Source organism: Prionailurus viverrinus, chromosome F2, assembly GCF_022837055.1.
Source record: "Prionailurus viverrinus isolate Anna chromosome F2, UM_Priviv_1.0, whole genome shotgun sequence".
In the NCBI taxonomy this organism is placed as follows: domain Eukaryota; kingdom Metazoa; phylum Chordata; class Mammalia; order Carnivora; family Felidae; genus Prionailurus; species Prionailurus viverrinus.
Genome location: NC_062578.1, coordinates 49,027,451 through 49,049,207, shown reverse-complemented (window position 1 = coordinate 49,049,207; position 21,757 = coordinate 49,027,451). Strand labels below are relative to the sequence as shown.

The 21,757-nt window shown below is 38.7% G+C and overlaps 1 protein-coding gene across 6 annotated transcripts in view; it reads right to left on the bottom strand.

Moving 5' to 3' along the window:
- Nucleotides 1-21,757, bottom strand: part of ATP6V1C1 (ATPase H+ transporting V1 subunit C1) — a 67,359-nt gene that overhangs the window by 14,640 nt on the left and 30,962 nt on the right. The window contains exons 6-15 of one of the 6 annotated variants that reach the window (XM_047842601.1): nucleotides 20,750-20,841; nucleotides 19,618-19,716; nucleotides 17,558-17,626; nucleotides 10,317-10,409; nucleotides 10,131-10,224; nucleotides 7,949-8,046; nucleotides 6,975-7,101; nucleotides 5,554-5,645; nucleotides 1,850-1,911; nucleotides 633-701 (exon numbers count right to left, since the gene is read on the bottom strand). In XM_047842601.1, the coding sequence (XP_047698557.1) occupies nucleotides 633-701; nucleotides 1,850-1,911; nucleotides 5,554-5,645; nucleotides 6,975-7,101; nucleotides 7,949-8,046; nucleotides 10,131-10,224; nucleotides 10,317-10,409; nucleotides 17,558-17,626; nucleotides 19,618-19,716; nucleotides 20,750-20,841 (895 nt within the window). Of the gene's footprint in view, nucleotides 1-231; nucleotides 1,131-1,849; nucleotides 1,912-5,553; nucleotides 5,646-6,974; nucleotides 7,102-7,948; nucleotides 8,047-10,130; nucleotides 10,225-10,316; nucleotides 10,410-17,557; nucleotides 17,627-19,617; nucleotides 19,717-20,749; nucleotides 20,842-21,757 lie in introns of those variants that run through there. The other 5 variants (XM_047842602.1, XM_047842604.1, XM_047842599.1 and 2 more) reach the window with 5 other exon arrangements.

Sequence of the window (21,757 nt, the reverse complement as noted above, 5' to 3'; positions counted from 1 at the left end):
GACGGTATGTGCTAGAAAGCTGTCTGCTGAATAAATGAACATATGTGCACACAGGTGGACAGGCAGGTTGTATATATCCTTACTTTTTGCATTTTATCTTTGGTGAAAACTGTCACTGGCTGGCACTAGTCACCTCAAGGTATTTGGGTTCTAAACACTGGTTCTATGCACAAAGCGCCTCATACATACACACACAGGTTGGATTAAGTCACAAAATGAATACAAGTTGTCTAGAATTTTCTGAGACCTTTATATGAATAAATGCTTGTAACAAAATATTCCAAATCAGAACATTACCTAGTTTTTGCGGGCTTCTCTAAATTGACTGTATGTTTCGTAAACAAACCATGAAGGGGAGTTGGGGGTTAAACTACCTGTTTGCTTCTAGATGGCACCAGAGCGCCCTCTTGTGGTGAAATATAGTACCTGTGTAGTCACAATTTCTTTAAAACAAAAAACAAAAAAAAGTGACTTTCTGCTTCTCACCTTAAAAACTGGACTGACCTGTACCTACTCTGAGAATCAACCCAACTATGTACCAAGATAGTTAAGATCTGGCAAGTTGTGGTGGTGATAAAAGGTAATTTAAGAATGATTTGTCACAGAACCATCCAAAGAGGTCATCCACATACCTAGGAAACAGCAAAATACATCAAAGCTGCTCTCTGGATTTGATATTCTGGATAGTTTCTGTTCATCCTCTGGTTAAAAAAAAATATTTCGAAGTTCAAATATATACAGTTTTTCCTTTTTCAGTCTGAAATCAACAATTATCTTTGCTGCACCCAACTGTTTTCACTTTTTTCTTAATATCCTCTTGTTTCCTCATACAAACCATTCTCTGAAAATCTGTTTTGGTTGTTCTTTTACACTCTTATAAGCAGTGATAAATCATTCCCAAAGTGGGTTTTCATATAAAGGATAGAAATGTGATTCTGGTCACTTTAGGTTATTTTTGCAAATTTCAATTTGATATTCTATGGCCTTGCCAGGGTAGAAGACACCTGCATTCATCAGTTTCTGCGGAGGCAGAACTTTCTGGTTCTGCTGATTAATAATAATGTAGAATGCTTCTTTAGGTGGCAGAGTAGCAAAGCTGATTTATCCTTAATGATCCTATTGAGTATTGTCTGTGAGAAAGAGAGAAGAATCACTATTTGAACGAGACCCCAACATGCTCCCAAATCCTAAATCAACAACCCTATCTGGGGGTTCAGAGGAAAGGTCTTCCAAAGGTGGTCTCATTTAGCTGGCTGATCACCAGCATCCGAGTCTCTTGGGTGTTTGTTAAAAATGTAGATTATTCGGGGCGCCTGGGTGGCTCAGTCGGTTAAGCGGCCGACTTCGGCTCAGGTCATGATCTCATGGTCCATGAGCTTGAGCCCCGCGTCGGGCTCTGTGCTGGCAGCTCAGAGCCTGGAGCCAGTTTCAGATTCTGTGTCTCCCTCTCTCTGACCCTCCCCCATTCATGCTCTGTCTCAAAAATAAATAAACGTTAAAATAAATAAATAAATAAAAATTTAAAAAAAATTTTTTTTTAATGTAAATTATTCTTCGGACCTACGCAAGACTTACCACATCTCTGGGGAGTATGGCAATGAATCTGCATTCTTATTAAATTCCCCAAGTAACAACCATTACAGATCTAATCAATTTCACTATTAGGCAAACTGTCAGGAAATCTGTTTGTGTTTGCTCACTACTGCTTCATTTTAAACGTTCTTCTTCTTGCATTATCTTGACCATTCTTGGTGTGAAGTACGTTGTCGTTTCTCATCAGTTTCACTTTCTTCTCTAGCTAACCATCCCACGAGCTATCCCCTACTGCCGATCAGTTCCATGGCGTTACCTTGTTCCCTTTTTCTCCACGTCACGGGGCCCGGATGAAAATCTGTTCTAAGGGTGAATCTGCTGGTAAATAAAATAGTTCTGGTGGGTTATATTTTCTAAAAAGGCCAGAATTACATTCATATTAATCTAAAGCTATCTAGGCTAGAAAAATAAAGACCCTAAACAAGTTTACATTACTGAAACGGTTAAACTTCAATTTACAGACAACTAAGTTACCATAGTTTTCAATGTACTTCCTCTAGAACATAATATTGTTACAGATCTTCTAGTAGAAACCATCTTTTACTGATGCTAATAGATAAAAACAACCATTTTTTTTTTTCTACAGAGCAAGGCTTTCATTATAGGCTATTCTATAATATGTGTATGTATGGTTTTTAACCTAGTGCATTTGTTATTTCTTTAAAAAAAGGGGGGGGGGGGAGGGTGCCTAAAGAGAATAAAGGAGAATAACCTCATATCTAGATCAATTTCTTGTTATCTTATTTCCAACATTTGGGACTATTTAATTTTGAAGTGAGAACAAAGGAAAGTTTACATTTGCTGAGTATTTGTGATGCACAAAGTATTACTTGAAAGGTATTACTTGGTATGTCCTTATTTAAAAAGCTGCATGGGAGTCTGACCCATCCAGACCACATGGTGTCTGCCTAAGAACAACTTCAGCCGGTAGGAAAACCTTCCAGGTTGAATTACCTGAGCTGCTGAAATTAGCATACAACAGCTAGACACATCATGACCCGTCACCAACGAAAATGTCTGGGCTCCCAAGTTCCTGCCAAACACCAGCGCAGTTTACTATCTCATGAACTACACTTAATTGCCTTTTCTATATCGTGACCTTTTGGGGTGAAGGTGAAGGAATATGTCTGGCTCACTCCTACAGGACCCAGTAGAGGGCGGGAGGCATGATATGGACAAAAGAGCCCAGCAGTCAGAAGTCTTCAAGACTTCTTCAAGAGCTCAAGTTCTGACTCCAACTCAAAATCTGTGAGATCTGAGAAACCACTACAGTGCTTTGCCCCTAAGCCTCCACAAGTAGAATGGGGACCACCAGTCCTTCCAGCACAAACAACATAGGGAAGGGGTGAGGCAACAAGCGTCGAGAGCACCGGCGGAATGGTCTCTGACAGACACCCAACAAATGTCTAATGAATGTCAAAGTCATCTGAGCTCTGTCTCAGAGAACCAGCAGCCTCTGAAGCAAACAAGGCAAAACAGTAGGAAGAGTCCCTTCCCAGGAACAGTGGCTGCCATCACGGGTGTAAAAACTTCAATGCAGACTGAAGCTCAGAGACCCACACTGCTTTAACATTATGCTACGTACACAAACTCTACTCACCCCACCACACACACGCGCACGCGTGCACGCACACACTTCCTTCCATCTTCAGACTCCACAATGTCACAAATCTTGAAATTCTCAGATTAAACATGGGTGAAAAGAAGCTACAGGCACTCATCTAGGATGGTGAGTCCGTGCATCTAATAAGCTCTCTCCCCAGCCACCATTCAAAGCACTCCGTGTGCAGGGGGGCATCTATTTCAGTCAGCACAGCAGCCCTATGAGGTGGGCACTCAGGTTGTCCCCAGTCTATGAAGGAGGGACCGGGGTGTGGAGATACAGGGCTCATCAGTAGCAGAGGTGGGCCTGGGCTCCACAGCTACACTCTCAGCCACTCTGCATCCCTGACAGAAATTATAGTGAAAGTTCCCAAGTTCCAAATGTACGCTGGGATTTTAAACTTGAAATAATCCCTACCTACATGGGTCAAAACATGTTATAGTCCAAGTAAAATCTTAAAGTCATCACGTAGGCCTACCAATCTTTTACTGTAATTGTCAAAACACGTCCCCGACCCCAGATTATGCCCATTGTACAGATACTAAGACTCAAAACGACGCTTGCAACAGAAGGCAGAGAACCAGAATTTTTCTGATATCAAAACCAAAAATTTTCAGCTGCCTCTTATCCAAAGGAAAATTGAAAATAAAATCTGCATTCTGAATGTGTCTTAAATTTAGAATTCTGACAGATAACTTGGCAGTTCGTGTCAAAACTTTAAATATACATACCTATGACCTGTGAACCCCAGTCCCAAGGTCTTGCATATGGAAATACTAATACAAGTAAACAAAGATATTAGAAGGATGTTTACTGCAGCAGTGTTTGTTAAGAGCAAAAGCAAAAAATAACCTGTATAGTCATCCAGTCAGCTATATTATGGCACAAATACATGATGGAAAACCATGCAGCCAGTTAAAAGAAACTGGCTCTAGACAGCATCTAGACAGATGGACCTGTAGCTATTCTGGATATTACTAGTAAGCAAAAAAGCAAGTGACAGAATATATGCAGTCTGATCCTACTTTTATTTAAAAATAAACTGTTGGCGTGTGTGTGATATACACGTTGTGGCAATCTAGTAAAAGGCCTGGAAGAATACACAAAAACTTCCTTAAGAAGAAATGTGAGAGGCAGGAAGGGTCATCTCTCATTGTTTACTTTACAAAAGTCTGAATTTGAAGTTAATTTCTCTTGAAATAACAATATAAATTTTTGAAGTAGAAAGTATTTGGAAGGTTAATTTCTAGAAGGAATAGAATAGGTTAGAAATGCCCTTACAACAGAAACTTCTCTCACCCAAGTGCAAGCCTGGGAGTGCACAGGAAGGCTCGCACTGCCACAAAACCCTCTTCTAAAAGTTCCTTCGGGATGTGAAACTAAGTCACACGATTTCAGAGATTTTTAAAACTAACACTGCCTCTTTTCAGACCATGTCATCAATGACATATATGTCAAAACGAAGACTTTTATCACAAATCTTAAGAAGGAAACCTGCAAAATAAGGACTTACACAACACAAATGACCGAAACCGCACAGTTTTGCTATACTTTATTCAAAGTTGGCCCTTCTCTTAATTTGAGCGAACTCAAAGTCTAGTGTCCAAATGTAAATATCCGTCATACGTTGAAAAATAATCTTTACATTTGTGCTGGGACCCAGATTTGGCACACTTAAATCACTTAAATCATACCCGAGTCAGACACAAACGGTCGACACTCCATACATAACAAAACCCTGCAAGTGGGACAGCAAGTTAGCTACAATATCATTTATCAAACTCACAAACTCAACTGTCCTTCCAAAGTTACACACACCACAATGCACCTTTGCACAGGTCATTTTATTCTCTCCTGTGGGTGTCAACAGTGCTCACAGATTGTAATTTGAAACATTCAGAAAGCACATACCTGAATATTGTCACATTTCTTTACATCATGATTCAGTCACTATTAAACAGTTATGTCTACTAAATACAGTGAACAAAATGGTATAAACGTTTACCATTCCCTTGTAAACAAGGTTTTTGTGCACAACAGTAACAAATGGAATTAATGCATACCACAATGAGGAAAGACCTTGTCTTTAAATAAACTATTCTGTTTATAAATAAACTCTGATTTTTTTTTTAGTACACATTTACAGACCTGATCAATAAAAAGAAACAAGACATCTATTCTCCTTGAACAAGAAAATACTGAGAAATGGACCACTACAGAAGAACTCACCTAGGAGAGGGGGGTCAGAAGCAAGCAAAGGACAATAGAGAGTTAAAAGTACTGTCATACTGTAACCTATTTCTGTTAGAATACACCAACACAAGGACAGGATTGTCTGGGAAGGAGCTCTTTTTTACTTGAATTCCAGCAAGTTGCAATCAATCTTGTAGTACACATAGGGGTAGTATTCCTGCTGACTCAGGTTTAAGCCTGGAATATCCATAGGAGCCTATGGAAAAAAATCAGAATTATTCAATGAAATACTTACAGAAATCAAAAAAAGAAGAAACCAAGTATTACCATTCACCTTCCTATTGAACACCTACTGTGGGCTAAGTTTGTATGTTTACCCTAATTTAATCTGAGTTAGGCATTATTACTCCTATTTTGCCAATGAGGAAACACAGTAAGTAGTAAAGCCAGATTTAAGCACTGACTCCAAAGCCTGTAGGTGTTTAACCATAATCCTACCAATGTATAAAATCTTTAAAAATTTTTAAATCTCAGGTTTGGGATATTGGGTTTATGGGACATATGGCTTATAAAATGTTGAACAGAAGTAAACCAAGCATAATTTTAATGATATAACTTACTATTTTAAATGTTTTAAAAATGTTTTTATTTATTTTTGAAGGAGACAGAGACAGAGCATGAGCGGGGGAAGACCAGAGAGAGAGAGAGAGAGAGAGAGAGAGAGAGGACGCGAAGCAGGCTCCAGGCTCCGAGCTGTCAGCACAGAGCCCTCCTTATGTGGGGCTCAAACTCACGAACTGTGAGATCATGACCTGAGCCAAAGTCAGTCGCTTAACTGACTGAGTCACCCAGGCACCCCTGATATCACTTACTATTTATGCATGTTTTAAGAATACACTGGTAGGAAATTATGTATCAAATAGTTGGACATCATTTTTTATTGATAATGTAGGAAGTAATTTCCTTCATTTTCTTCTATCAAGAAAAACTGACTTTCCATGGGTTCTAACTAATGCAAATGTGAGTGACATACTACCACCATCCTTAAAACGAAAAGAAAATCAACAAGGTATTTGAAATAAAAAATATGAAATAAAAGCCCACTACAATTTTAAACAGCAACAACAAAAACACACGTATGTTGTTTATATCCTCTGTTTAAAAGAAGATATAAAGACACCCGTTTAGAAAACTGACAGTTCCCTTTAAAATGCTCCTCTATTGACTTCGCTACTTCTACCAAATACAGTTAAAATAACTACTTATTTTCTTCTTCTCTGCCATTTATTAACTTTTGTAAACAAGTGTATCACTGGTTGCTTCTTTATTTCTACAGCTATGAACATCTGATCTATAGCAAGATAATGACTGGCTTACAAGCAAAGCACTGCTCTAACTAGTATAAAACGGTAAACAATGTAAATTACTTGCTATGTTTAGCTAACAAATTAATGGAGAATCTCAAAGCAATTAAAGATAGATTAAATAATAGGATATTTACTATCCCTTTTCTATCTCCTTCCAATAATTTTTTCTGAAATTAATTCCAGTTCCTACTCTAATAAAATACCGAATAAGTACTTACATCAATAATAGCTGCCGCACTGCTGTCTAGATGTTTATACAATTCATATAATACTTCTCTTAGTTTCTTCATTGTTTTCTTATTGGGCTGAAGGAGCATTGCTTGGAAGTTCACGGGCAAGCCATACCTTATCAGGAAGCAAACGTGTAGTGTGTAACACAAGTAAACATATAAACAGACTTTTGTTTCAAAGCAAATATTCTCATACTCTTCTTTAATCACAGTTAATAGAGAGAGGGTACCTCGTTTTAATGATCACCTTTGCAAGTTCAGCTAATTATACAAAGAAACTCAAATCTTCTCTGGTCCTCACTGTCCACTAGAAATCTTTCCTTAAAATGAGAGCCAATTGTCTACTAGGAATTATTTTTAATTAGTCTTCAGTTTCTAAGGTAATCTATGAATGCCCCCAGCAAATAGCAATAATATGTACACTTAGTAGACACCTTCATAATAATAAACATAATTACTCACATCTTGAAAAACCAATGAAATTTACAAAGAGTGAGCATGGCTACAGGCAAGTATTTTGAACTATTTCTAATATAAGCAAAATGTACAGAGGATCACAAGATGATTGAGATTTTTAAGTGTCTCAAAATAAAATATTTTAGGTTAATATGAAACAATGATTTCAAATAAGTCACCAATACACTGTGTACTAAACTACCTATAAAACATACAAAAGATCTACTTTTAAGCAAACATTGGCTAAATAGTGTATAATTTACTTTTAGCTTAACTACACAAGAAAAGAATCAGGGAGTACAGCAGCATGGATCACTTTTTCTAATCCTGGTATTAAGGACAAGACTAACATGCACGTGTGATACTGCCGATCTCTCCCTCATAGCTGTCCCTTCGGTTTCTCGGCTGCAATTTCCCATCACTGGACTGTGTGTTATAACAAAGAGGCCAATGTAAAGGGACCTATGACCTCTTCAATTTCAAGTTTCTTAATTAACTTTCTTTACCTTAAGACAGACTCAACAAAAACTCTCAACGCTTTCACATGAATCCACGCAATAAACGCCTCACTGAAATTTACTTTCAGCCACCGTACAAGTGGTCCCTATAAAGAAGGAAAAAAAATTACCACAAATTTAGTATAGAAATGGCAATTAAAAATAGACAAATCAAATATTTTTATTTTATTTTTTTAAACATTTTTTTAATGTTTATTCTTTGAGAGAGAGAGAGCACACGAGGAGAGGGGCAGAGAGACAGAGACATAGAATCTGAAGAAGACTCCAGGCTCTGAGCGGTCAGCACAGAGCCCAACAAAGGGCTCAAACTCACGAACTAGGAGATCATGACCTGAGCTGAAGTCAGACGCTTAACCGACTGAGTCACCCAGGCGCCCAACAAATCAAATATTTTTAAAGGAGTGACTATCTAGTAAGAATCTACAAGAAAATCAAATCACATTATAATTCGTTTTTAAAAATGTTTCATTATTCTCATTATCTTGGATGCTTCATCTTCAATAAAATTAAAGGGTTAGTCACTACTCTATTACCTCAGTAGACAATTCACAGAACCTACTCACTACACAGGAAAAGACATACATTTTAATGAAAGTAATTTAAACTGATACAGAATACAGATGTGCCCTATGCTTGAAAACCAAAATACAAAAACCTGGATATATTATGCAATACATTTCAGACATTTAAAATAGAACTCAATTTACAAACAACTTCTCAGGAATAAGGATAAAAAGTTATGCAATAAGTCTTTTTTTTTTTTTAATGTTTGTTTATTTTTGAGACGGTGTGCAGAGAGGGAGACAGAGGATCTGAAGTGGGCTCTGTGCTGACAACAGAGAGCCCAAGGCGGGGATGAATTCATGAACCGTGAGACCATGACCTGAGCTAAAGTCAGATGCTTAACCGAGTGAGCCACCAGGCACCCTGCAATAAATCATTTAATACCTATCCCTAGGTCTTAATTTTTTCTTTTGTAAAATCAGGGATGTTCATCTAGATCTCTTAAACCTCTGCACATTCCAAACTTTTAAAGATTCGATTACATTAAGTTCTTTTTGAACTTAAAGTATTCAGTATGATTTCCAGTATTAAATAAAAACACTTCTTCAAAGAAACAGCTTTCAAATAACTCAATACTGCCTCTCAATACTTAAAAGACATACATGATCAGTTCAGCTAAGTTATTTAGACAACATCATTAGACTCATTCAATGTACCAACCAATTAATTTAAGGAAAAAGGATCATAAGACAAAGTGAAAAATCTTTGGTTAAAATATCTGTTCTTTAAAAGGGTTTTGGTCCTTCCTAACAAGTTGGTTTTACTGGGCATTACTTGGTTAGGGTTAGTTTTATCCCAAATGAGATGATATGGTTTATAAAGTACCTAGGAATAATTTCAAATGGGATTTGCTTTTATTTCTTCTTGCATTTCAAGAGAAATCCATTTTCAGTCATTCTTCCCCTCCCAGACAAGCTTTTTGTCTTCACAATAATCCAGCACTTCAAAGATGGCAAGGAAGTTGACACCATCTTCCGTTTTCACAATTCTATCCCCCTTCCCCATTTTGCCCAGAACATACTAGAACTCTCCAGTGGTTTAAATACCAATTGCTTCAGTATAAGATTGCGGCATTAAAAAAATTTGCCTCAAGTCAAAATTCTTACTGAAAAAGAAAGAATACTATTTAATTAAAATAATCGCTCACTACAGAGGCATTAACACTGTATTTAAAATTAATTCCTGATAGGGATTTAGATGGAATAATTAAAGGTATGGATTTCAAGATAACTATTCATAGATCGAAGTTTGTTTAGAGATAATAACCAGGGGTGCCTGGGTGGCTCAGTGGTTAGCATATGACTCTTGATTTTAACTCAGGTCATGCTCTCACAGTTCATGAGTTTGAGCCCTGCGTCGGGCAATGCACTGACAGCGTGGAGCCTGCTTGGGAGTCAGTCTCTCTCTCTCTCTCTCTCTCTCTCTCTCTCTCTCTCTCTCTCTCTCAATAAATAAACTTAAAAAAAAACTATCAAAATAGAAAAAATAACTAAAACCAAGTGTCTGAAAAGTAAAATCAGAGTTTTCTTTTAAATAAAAAGAAGAAAGCAGTGCTGCCCTCTTCTTTTGCTTAACACTGATAATACTGAATATTAACAACACATACAAACTGCTTTTTCTTGTCAGTAGAAAGCCTGTTCATTTCTTCTTTATCTGCTTTCATCTCCTCTTCATTATACTGGAAGTCACGAACGATGAATCTAAATTTTGGGGGGTGGGGAGAAAACCAAAATTGTCCACTCTGTGTATATAGGTAATCAACAAATTAAAAATCAAAAAATAATAATCTTACTTGTTTTCCCTGGCTTTGTGTCTGAAGTCATCAACTGCCTTCCTAAACAAGGTGACATTGCAAAGGTAACTGTCTTGGTCCTCTGAGAGTACACTATGGGGGAAAAAAAGTCCATTTAAAGTTTGATATTTATTCTTCTCTTTCACACTGAGGGCAGACTTCACAAACAGGAGGAGGAGGAACAGTAAAGGGCAGCAGCCCTTCTTCCCAAACCACCTCAATGCTAACCATCTGTGTTTACGATTTTTTATTTACAATGCCTTCACAGCCCTATGTTACATTTACCTGTCTCTAACCCAACAAAATCCAACATTAACTCAAGTGAAGTGTCCAAACTCTAAGGACCATGCTTTTCCATCTGTAACAGTGCCAGGCCGGCTGAGGCAAAACCAGGAGCCAGTTTATTTCCAGAGTTTCCCTGCTTTCTTGCAATAAGTACCTTCTTCTCTTCTGGAAAACAAATTCTCTCTCTCTCCAGCCCAACCCAGCCCACTGAGGCCTGGCCCACCTTCTCTGCATTGCCAGTACCTGCTACCACAGATCTTTCCTTTGTCTCCCTCCACATCTTAACTCAAAAACTGACAAATGCAATGGTCTAAACAACTTCTGACGCATCTCAGATTTTTTTTTATGCATCTCAGGGCTTCCTTCTAGGCTCTAGAAGATCCCAGCAGCGAGATCAGAACTTCCTCCAGTCACAGTTCCCATGGACATCACTGGAATGACTTTTCTAGACATGATGGGGAAATTTTAACTACCACATACATCTGAAATGCCTGGGGTAAAGACCCACTGATTGGAAAGGCAAACTTCACAGTTCATGTATACTATGATCCTGATTTGGCTTTCAAAACTTACCTACAGCTACTTATGTACAGAATCCCATGTATGAGGTCTATGAAGCTATACACTGAATTGTTCCAACAGTGATGATGGTGGGGCAAGAGAATCACTTGGTGGTGGGTGGCGGGTCGGGGGGCGGGGGTCTCTTCTCCTTTCTATCTTTCCTGTATCGGGTTTTTTTTTTGTTTGTTTGTTTTTGTTTAGTTTTTGTTTACAACATGGTACTTCTAAAATCAGAAAAAAATGTTTTATAAGCCTGAGGGAGTGCCTGTGGAATTCAAAGATAGTTTACTAAATAAGGGGGTGGGGAGGGGGGGGAAAAGTTTAGTTTTTCCAGGAAGTCTAAGAACTGCCTGATTGGCAGTTAATTCAGGAGGCAACTACAATGCTTTAATGCAGAATGGCTAGAAGAACTGAAGCCACTGATTCTCAGTCTTCCTCTCCAGCAATAGGCCCAGCAGATGCCTCTGGGAGGAATGGCTACTGTCATCACTGACACAGACAGAAACTCAGCTACTGTGGATTTAGAACATTTAAACTTCCTTTTAAAAGGTGCCCTCTCTGGCTGGCTCAGTCGGCAGAGCATGTGACTCTTGATCTTGGGGTTGTGAGATTTGGCCCCACATTGGATGCAGAGATTACTTTAAAATAAAATTTAAAAAAAAATTTTTTTTTTTTTTAAATGAAAGGTGCCCTCTCAAAACGATTACCCTTAGTTCCTGCCCCCAGTGACTATCAAATCCAAAGCAAGGCAGCTACCAAGTGGACAGAACTTAATACAAAACCTTTAATGATCTTCTGGTCTACCAGGCTTGACTCTAATATGCACACTGTGATCAAAAGAAATCCAAATCCAACCTGACAGGCTACTACAGACCCCTAACAATATCCCACCACTGTCACAGTGATCTTTTAAATTCATATGGTACTCTGCTGTTTTAAAGACCATTTCAAAAGCGCCTGATGTCTGACATGCTCTGAGACCATGAGCAGGGTGTCTATTACGCAGGCTCCTCTGTCATGTAGAGACCTAGGTCACGGCGAAGTTGTTTGGTGTATTTAAAATCCTTATGATGAAGGGAGCCAGGATAAAAATTCAGTCTTATTTTAGGACTAAATCCTGCTGTGCTACCTTATTAAGAAAAAAATAAATAGAAACCATATATTTGCTTTTCCTTCCTATCCCCAGGAAAGAGATTTCTTAAAATCGTATAAAAAAACCAACCACGTGTCCTTGGTACAATGGACTTTCAATCATTTAACATGTACTCAGCCTCAAAAACAAAACAAAAACCACACACCACCACCACCACAAGAGCACGTACAGCGTCTCTCTATAAATGTGCACAGCTCTTGCTACGTATTAGGAATAAAACTAGGGGGTGCCTGGGTGGCTCAGTCAGTTAAGTGTCCAACTCTTGATTTCGGCGCAGGTCAGGATCTCATGGTTTCAAGCCCCGTATCAGCCTGTGCACTGACAGTGTGGAGCCTGCTTGGGATTCTCTCTCTTTCCCTCTCTCTCTGTCCCCTCCCTCACTCGTGCTTTCTCTCTCAAAACTAAACTTAAAAAAAAAAAAAAAGGAACAAAACTAAGACAAAGTGGTTCTCTGACCTCAAGACACGGGTCTAATAAAGGAAACAGAAAGAAACAAGTAACACGATACAGAGTTGTCAGTGTATCAGAAGATATATGTGACATATTGGGGCAAAAAGGGAATTAATAACTTTATCTCAGGGGCACCTGGGTGGCTCGGCCAGTCAAGTGTCCCACTTCAGCTCAGCTGGGGATTGCACAGTTCATGAGTTCAAGCTCCACGTCGGGCTCTGTGCCGACAGCGTGGAGCCCGGAGCCTGTTTCGGATTCTGTCTCCCCCTCTCTCTGCCCCTCCCCCACTCATTCTCTCCCTCTCCCTCTCCCACTCTCTCAAATAAACATTAAAAAAATAATTTCAAAAACCAACTTTACCTCAGAGAACATTAAAGAGTTTCACAAAAGCAGTGATGCCAAGTGGAAGTCTGAAAGACAGGCAAAGAAGAGAACATGCCAGTAGAAGCCCATATGCAAACGCATATAGGTGTGGAATAGCATGGTGCATTTGGGGGAACTGCCAGAAAGAAGTGTAGCTGGAACACAGGATACGAAGGGGGTGTGTGTGTGTACACACACGTGCCAGTAACAGACTGGTACACCACAAAAATGAAAATGGCAGCAATGCAGGAGACTGATGAGAAGAGGAAAATATTGGAGATAAGGAGCCCAGATAATGGCAGTTACAATAGGCCAGGCAAGAGATGGGAGTCTAAACTAAAGCAGTATTAGTAGCTATGGGAGTGAGGGGCGGGGGGGGGGGGGGGGGGGGGGGGGAGAGGGGGAGGAACAGCTTTAAGTTGGTGGACCCGTATGAACTGTTGGTATCTGACCACTTTTGACCTACAAAATAGCAATTTCCTATGGTTCAACCAAATGCTACGGATGGTAGAAATAACACAGCTGGTTAAATTGGGGTGGGGCGGGGGTGGGGGAGGGAGAGGGAAGAGTTCAAAATGAAGGACTCCCATGTTCTGGTTTGGTAACTAGGCAGGTCTTGCTCCCACACACACAAGGGAGATGGGCGACTGAGGCTGAGGTTGGGGGGACAATGTCCTATGGTAGTTACCGACGTACAGACATGTGCAGTGCCCGAGAAATCCAGGCGTGTAAGTCCGAAACTATGGGGATCACCAGGCCACAGACGGAGATTTCAGGGTCCCAAAGCCGCAGGCAGAGGCCAGAGCCCTGGGGGTGGTTGAAAAGGCGCTGACAGAAGAACAGGTGTCCCACTAAGACAGAAGAGCCCAAGTCCACTAGCCAATACTCAGGGCTACCAGATTCCGTCTCACTCATGCAATTCAGGCATAGAAGCCAGGAGGCTGCATTACAGGCTAATGAGGGGAGGAAGTCAAGGAAGTCACAGGGTCCAGAGACGATGGTGCATGCAGGACAACAGTTAAAGTGATGACTTCAGAGTCCAGGTTCAGCAGGAGAAGCAGCATGACTGGAGGAAATCAACAATGTCAATGTAAAGGGGTGGACTTGAGATGTGGACAAGGTCAAAGAGCAGGTTCTGTCACAGTGAAAAAAAGAAACAGAAAGAAGGCTCTGGGTCAAGAGCTGGATTACAGGTTTAAGCCTTTCTAAAAGTAAAGCCTTTCTAGAAGTCAGGGATGTGGCAAGGGAAGAGCATGCAAAAATCAAGTGGAGTTGGAGATCTGTGAGTGGCAGGGATCAAGGAGCTGACAAGCCAGAAGCTGGAGGGATTTCAAACCAAGCCAAAACAAGCAGTGACCTTAAGTGATATATGAGACCAAGGTATAGAAACAAAATGAAAACCAGAAGGAGAGGAAAGAGGTAAGAAAGTACCATCTTTTCATGATTAAACATGGACGTAAACACTTCCCAGATGTGATGCTGGCTAGGAACTGGCCAGGAACAGCCTAAAAAGGAGCTCAGTTTGGCTTAACTCAGCTTGCCTAAGTTCTACTAGATTCAAATAAATGACCCAAACACACTCCCTTCTTTTAGTTCTATTACAGAGAAGTACCAGCACTATGTTCACACAGATGTAACCAGGCCTGAAGGAAACGTCAACATTTTCCAGGTGTTTCACGGCACTTTCAGTAACCCATGTGAGTGGCCGTGCTTCTGGAGCTCACTGAACTCTGCCTGCCACTTCTGATTTCTTAGTTCACTCCTAAGACTCAGACCTGCCATCTTCTCTGTCCCCTAACCAATCTTCCCATGTCACTGCAGGGGCATCTCTCCTGCTTTTCTTCATAAAAGTTATCTTTGCAAGCCCAGCTATACAACCCAAAGGAAACTTTTCTCTGCACAAGTTTTTTCTAGGCTTTCCTAGCTACGTTCCTCTAGCCCTCTGAACACCAATCTCAGTGAAGAACCAATGCATTTGTGGTACTGCTTCCAAAAACACAGAAAAGGCAAAAGCTAACCAGCAATTGGACCTGGTCAGAGTATCTTCACAAGCAGAAGTACGTAAAAAAGAAAAGTGGTAACCCTAAGTACCACTTAGGTGGTGAAAAACACCTCTCTTTGAGCAGGCTTTCCAACAAGAAGCAGAACAGCAGCCAGCCTCCACTTCTTTGGCCGTAACTTTGCATGGCATTTACACACATCCATCCCTACACTTATCTACACAACAGTGGCATGGCTCAAAGTCTGCAATAATTTTAAGAGTTAAGTAGAAAATTTTGCAGATAGCAAGATTCTAAGGTTTTTTTTTTAAGTGACATTGTTTCCTTCAGGTTTGAAGACAGTATTTTTCAATCCATTCTCCTACCTCACAATTCCACTCTCCTCTTCACTGCTCCCAAGTAAAGACTTACGTACCAAAAAGCGACAAGTGAATGCATTACTACTCACAAATGACTTAAAAATAAAGCACTTAGAACAATTACTAGCACACAGCAGCTACTCAAAAATGTTAGTTACTATGATCAGCAAAAAAAACCAGCATCAAGTCCTAGAGTTCTTTCCCGAACAATGGACAAAATTCCAGACTAACCCACTACAGCCTGTCTGTCCCCCACGAGTGAATCGTGCTATTCACGGTGCCGGCTGAGATGCTGCTGTTCTTGCGGACTAAATTTAAAAAGCTAAGCCTCATGGCAATGGTTCCAAATGTCTTTTGAACTGAGAAAAAGGTAGAACAGATGTTTCCACCGACTGGTGGTCAGGGAGTACTTATCTGTCATTCAGAAGACAGGTGTTGTCTACACTAAACCATTCCCACCTGGCATTTTTTCCTCTAAACTACTAAATTAATCTTCAAAAGATGTAACTCTCTGAAGTAATATTTTTAGAGTCCTTCTTTCAGAGTAAATCAGAAACATGTCTCCACACCACTCTTCTGGACCTTAGGCCTGGCATATATACAACTTGTGAGGACATTCCATATGCACTGGGTCCGTAGCCCCCTCCTTCCCCTGCCTCTTGGACACCAAGTCAACCTCTTTGGCTTTAATGGCCTATAGAGTACAAAGGTATATGCAGTTGTTATTTGTCAGCTACAGTGGAAAACTAATATGAAGACACCACCTTGGTCTTCAGTTTGCCATGCGAAGGGCTGGTGTGTGAACAGAAAGCATTCCCCGAAATAGGAAAAAAAAAAAAAATTTGTGATGAGCAGAGGTTTGTGGTTTAGTTCTCAAAAAAATCAACATTCATGAAACTACGATAATCATATGACCTCATGTTTTGTATACCTTACCAAGCCTTAAAACAACCTCATAATGTGTACTGGGAAGGTGCTATGCTCTTTTTACAAAGAAAATGAGGCCCGGAGAAATTAAGCCTTACCCCAGGTCACACGGCAAGTTGGTAGCAGAACCAGCAATAGAACTCAAATCCCTGGGTCCAGTACTCTATTATACTAAGCCACCTCCCATATAAAAACTGGAAAAGCAAATACTTCATGGGCCCAATCTCACTAATACCACTTCTTTACTATCTGCTATACCTTCCTCTCACCACATGTTGCCACCTCTTGAGGGGTATCCATACAAAAGAATCCTTGGGGGATGCATATATACTGTATTTAATACTTCCTCGGAGAACATCTCACGTGGAATGATAGAACACAGGAAAAAATGACAAGGTAGTGTCAACAGTACGAGCCCTAATGTTAAAAAACCTGACTTTTAGTCCTAACTTTGTCACCGGACACTAATACAGCCAAATGCAGCCATATGCCTTAGATAACTATTTAAGTCTTCTTGCATTTTTACTTCTTTATCCACAAGAGCGATAACTGCTCCAACTACTTCACAGAATTGTTGTAAATATCAAATTAGATAATGTATATTAATCTATACATTTAAAATGCAAAATTTTTAATGGAAAATACAGATTACACAGTCTATGCTCACTGGAAAGTGATGGTGAGTATTTACAGAACAACATGGTACTCTAGCAGCCATTTTGGTACATTTCCTTTGCAAGGAAATGAATGGCAGACACATAGTAGGTATACAATAAATACCGGACAAAACATTTTCAGAAGGTGGCACAGCACAGCAGAAAAAGTACCACACCAGTGACCCAGGTTCTAATTCTAGCCCTGCCATTAATGAGATGTGCGACTCTGGGCAAATCACTTCACCTCTGCGGCCTCAAACTTCTACATCTATAAACATGAGTGAGTCGATCATATTGTACAAAATCCCCTTCAGGTCTATGATCGTGATAACTAGAGTTGGCGTAACTTATTTATGAGGTGAAAAAGATGGTTCTGAAACCATAAATTTCCCACAAAGAAAAGGTAAAAAGATATTTCCTAACCCAACATCCCAACTATAAAAGGAATTCTAGGAAAGCAACAGGTTTTACAAAGACTACCACTTACTTGCTAGACCTTGGAACTACCATTTCAGCTAGTGTTTCATACTGCTTAATCCAGTCGTTGTGGTTTAACCTGCAAAAAAGGTACAGTAAGTAGTGGAAAAGAAAAACAAGTCTTACCTCCTGCCCTGTTGAGACAGAAAAAAATATGGGACAAACAGGAAATTCAACTAAAGTATACTTCAAATCTATGTCACACACAAAATTCAAGTTTCCTACTGAGAATGAATTTCAAATACGGTGAGCAGTGAAGCAAGAAATACAGTTCACCACTCTCTTACATCCGGTAACTATTGCAAAAGAGGCACATCCTAGAACTAAGTTTGGAAAGGTAGTAAAGCAAAGTATACATTCTAAATTACCTTCAAACTTCAGAGTCAATAATGCATTACCTCATTAAAAATAAATAAATTCAAAGGCCATACTGAAATCACTATCATTTCTGTTCACTGGCCATTATGAAGGGCTGGATCAAACTATTTACCAAAAGCACAAAGTACCAGGAAGTATTGAGTAAATTAAGTGACAGTAAACCATGCTCCACAGAACATTGTGCAACAATTTTCTCTACAGACCAACGGATTTTGGGGGTGTGGGGAGAGAAGGTTATGTTTGCAATATAAAGAACTACAGGATTTATAGGTCAGGATAGTGACTAATTCATCATGGAAGGTGCCCCAGGTCCTAGGTTTCAATTATAGCGAAGAGAAAACTATAAAAACGTCTGATTTTAATTTTCAACAAATTTTCAATAAAAATAGAGACAAATCTTTTATCTGCACAAAGGTTATTTTCCTACATGCATAAAAACATAGACACACAGAAATTATAAAAAATCAGTGCTCTATAGTATTCTGAAGTTAGGGGAGAAAAGCAGAAGTCAGATGATAGTGTAGCCACAGTAAATTCAACGGAGGTGCTTTCCCATCCTTTCCAGGAGGCATCATTTTCTAACACTCCCCATTTCATAACCAGATAAAAAAAAAATGGAGAGCACAGCAAAGGAAGAATTCGTACACCGATACTGTGAAGAATCCCCAACTTTTCCACCTCAGTTTGGATCCTCCAAAGATTCCCTGATAGCAAGACTTCAGTTCAAGTCAGAAGTGAAATCATTAAGTGTTTCTCTCTCATAGACACACATGCACACAGAGTTCTAATTCTTCCTATGAGTATCGAAAGGCCTCATTTTATTAACAATGATCAAATGTTAATTAACACAGAAGACCTAATCCAAAGATTTCAAAGGGTTATCTAACCCAGCAAACTATGCCGGGAGCCTGCAACTGTTTTTGTAAACAAAGTTTTACTGAAACAGAGCCACATCCATTCTGTAGGTATAGTGTATGGCTGCTTTCAGCTACAACCACGAAGTCGACATGGCAAAGGTGAGTAGCTGTAACACAGACCCTATGGCTGGCAAAGTGTAAAATATTAACTATATGGCCCTTTACAGAAAAAATTTGCCAACCCCAGATCTAATCTATCCTTTGCTTCTTAAAGGGCTTAATTCATCCTAACCAATCATAAAGATTTTTCACAAGGGCCATCTGGCTGGCTCAGTTGGTTAGGCGTCCAACTCTTGATTTCAGCTGAGGTCACGATCTCACAGATTTGTGAGTCTGAGCCCCACGTTGGGCTCTTCAAGCTCCGTACTTTCTCTCCCCATCTCTGCCTCTCCTCCTCTCTCTCAAAATAAATAAATAAACTTAAAAAAAAAAGAAAAGATTTTTCAGAAAAACAAAAGCTTCCTACTCCGAAAAATCTAAAATCTATATTTTTTTAAAAATCTAATAATTTAGCATTATTTAATTTTTAAATAAGCCAACTCTACTAAGCTGCTAAATTTGATTTGGCATCTCAATTTATAATTGATGCCTCCATTATCAGATTATGAACTAAATTCTACTTACGTGCCACCTGAGTGCATGTTAGTTGATGGAATGAATGACAACGTAATAATATTCCCTTTACAATTGAGTTCTATGGAAAACTTCAAATTACAGTATCAGACACTAACATTTTTTTAATATTTTAACAAGCAAAAGTAATTAAAAGACATACTTGGGAACCACGACCAGTAATGTGACGAGATACTCTGAATCAAGAACAAAGTCATCCTTCTTCACAATTTCTGCTAAACTTCTAGTTAGCAAACTTCCTCTGAGGAGTAAGAAAAAAATAATCAGGCTGATCATGCCTCCATAACATAAGAAGTATCAGGCTAATTACATTCACATCTATTATGTGTACACCTCAAGAGACTGATTAGTCTTAGGTAACGTTTCTACTTTGTAAGAAGACTAAATTTAGCTGAGTATTTCCCACCCTCACTATCAAAGAAATGCTACCATTTATCAATATTTGCCTCTAGTATCTCCCCTTGTGTTTGCTTTAATTCTTATAATTCAACTCTTCTCCTGATTACATATCTAGTACCTTGACTGGGCAAGTGTTATTCATTGTATGCCAATTAAAACCTATTTCATCATAATTACAAAATTACATCATCTAAGGACAATCTCTGATCTTCCTCCCTCTCCCCAGGTATCATCTGATCCTAGGCAATTTTGGTTAGTTAACCCAATAATCAAATCAGTCTTCATTTGGTCTCCCAGTACATTTCATAATGAAAGTGACTTGCCCTGTTTGTACCACTGATAGTATCCAACCAACTTTCCCTCTGGAATATGAATGTGTAACTTGAATAGTTAAACATTTAAAGCTACACTTGCAGTGGTCATACTACAATGAGATCAAGAAAACAAACGTGTCCTATTTTTGGAAAATCTAACATGTAAAAAAGCTAAACTTGGAAAACAGATAAACAGACAAATTACATTCTTTGATAGAACTATTCTTTGATAAAATTCAAATAGAATTCTTTGATAGAATTCTTTTAAGCAGCAGGTGATTGCTATGCAATTAAACTATGATTCGATTTGAAACAATTTTAGGCAATCTTTCAGTGAAAACACAAATGGATAAAGGGACAAATTTGGACCCAACTCACAAGTTTTATAAAACAAGAATAAATCAGCTTCATCTGTTTTGACTAGTCTGAATTAATAAATTTTTCTCCGTGATGTGAAAAAACACCATTTTAATTATAGAAATAGCATAAACTGGAATTCACTAAACCCCAACAATAGCTCATTCAGGACTTGCCCAATTCTTAATATTCACATATGCTTACGCATTCTTCCGTTCCAAATTCTGAAGATTCCCTTTCAAGTTATTATATGCGGATGCTCTAGATTTCAGGTCATTGTCAATCTGAGTCACTCCCTTTAAAAATGAAAAACAAAAATAAGCAAAATTTTTCTAACAGAAATAAAGTAGCTGTACCTGAACACTTTAAAAAACAAATACCACTAGTTGCTGATGTAACAACTATTATTTTAAAAGGACAACTTTTTTTTTTAATGTTTATTTAAATTTTAGTATATAGTGCAATATTGGTTTCAGGAATAGAATTGAGTGATTCATCACTTACGTACAACACCCAGTGCTGATCACAACAAGGGCCCTCCTTAACACCCATTACCCATCTAGCCCATCTCCCACCCACCTCCCTCCATCAACCCTCAGTTTGTTCTCTATTGTCAAGAGTCTCTTGTGGTTTGTTTCCCTCTCCTTTTTTCCCCCTTCCCGTATGTTCATCTGTTTTGTTTCTTAAATTCCACATGATTGAAATTATATGGTTTGGTCTTTGATTAACCTATTTTGCTTAGCATAATACATCCTAGCTCCATCCACATTGTTGCAAGTGGCAAGATTTCATTCTTTTTGATATAAAAGCACAATTTAAAAGATGATTAAAAAAATAACTTCCTTCATTTTTAATAACCCTGGTAATTTCCATATGAATCTTTTCTACTAAAGATAGTGTTTTAGTCCACATATATTTTAATTACTGTTATGATACTACATCTTAAACCATAAATGGAATCTAAGCCACGGGGTGTAGAGATTATTAATTAAAAAGCTTTAAATTCACAAGGCTGAAGGATTAATTTCCAAAAGTAATGAAGCTACACAGAGTTTTATTGTTCATAATGCCACTGTTCTTACATAGAATATTTTTTCAATTAAATTAAAATTGTGGTTAGATGTATTTATAAATGTTACAGAAGCTGATTTTTCAAAAAGAGTCCTAAAACTACTAACAATGTAGGGAGAACATACAAATCAGCAGATTTAA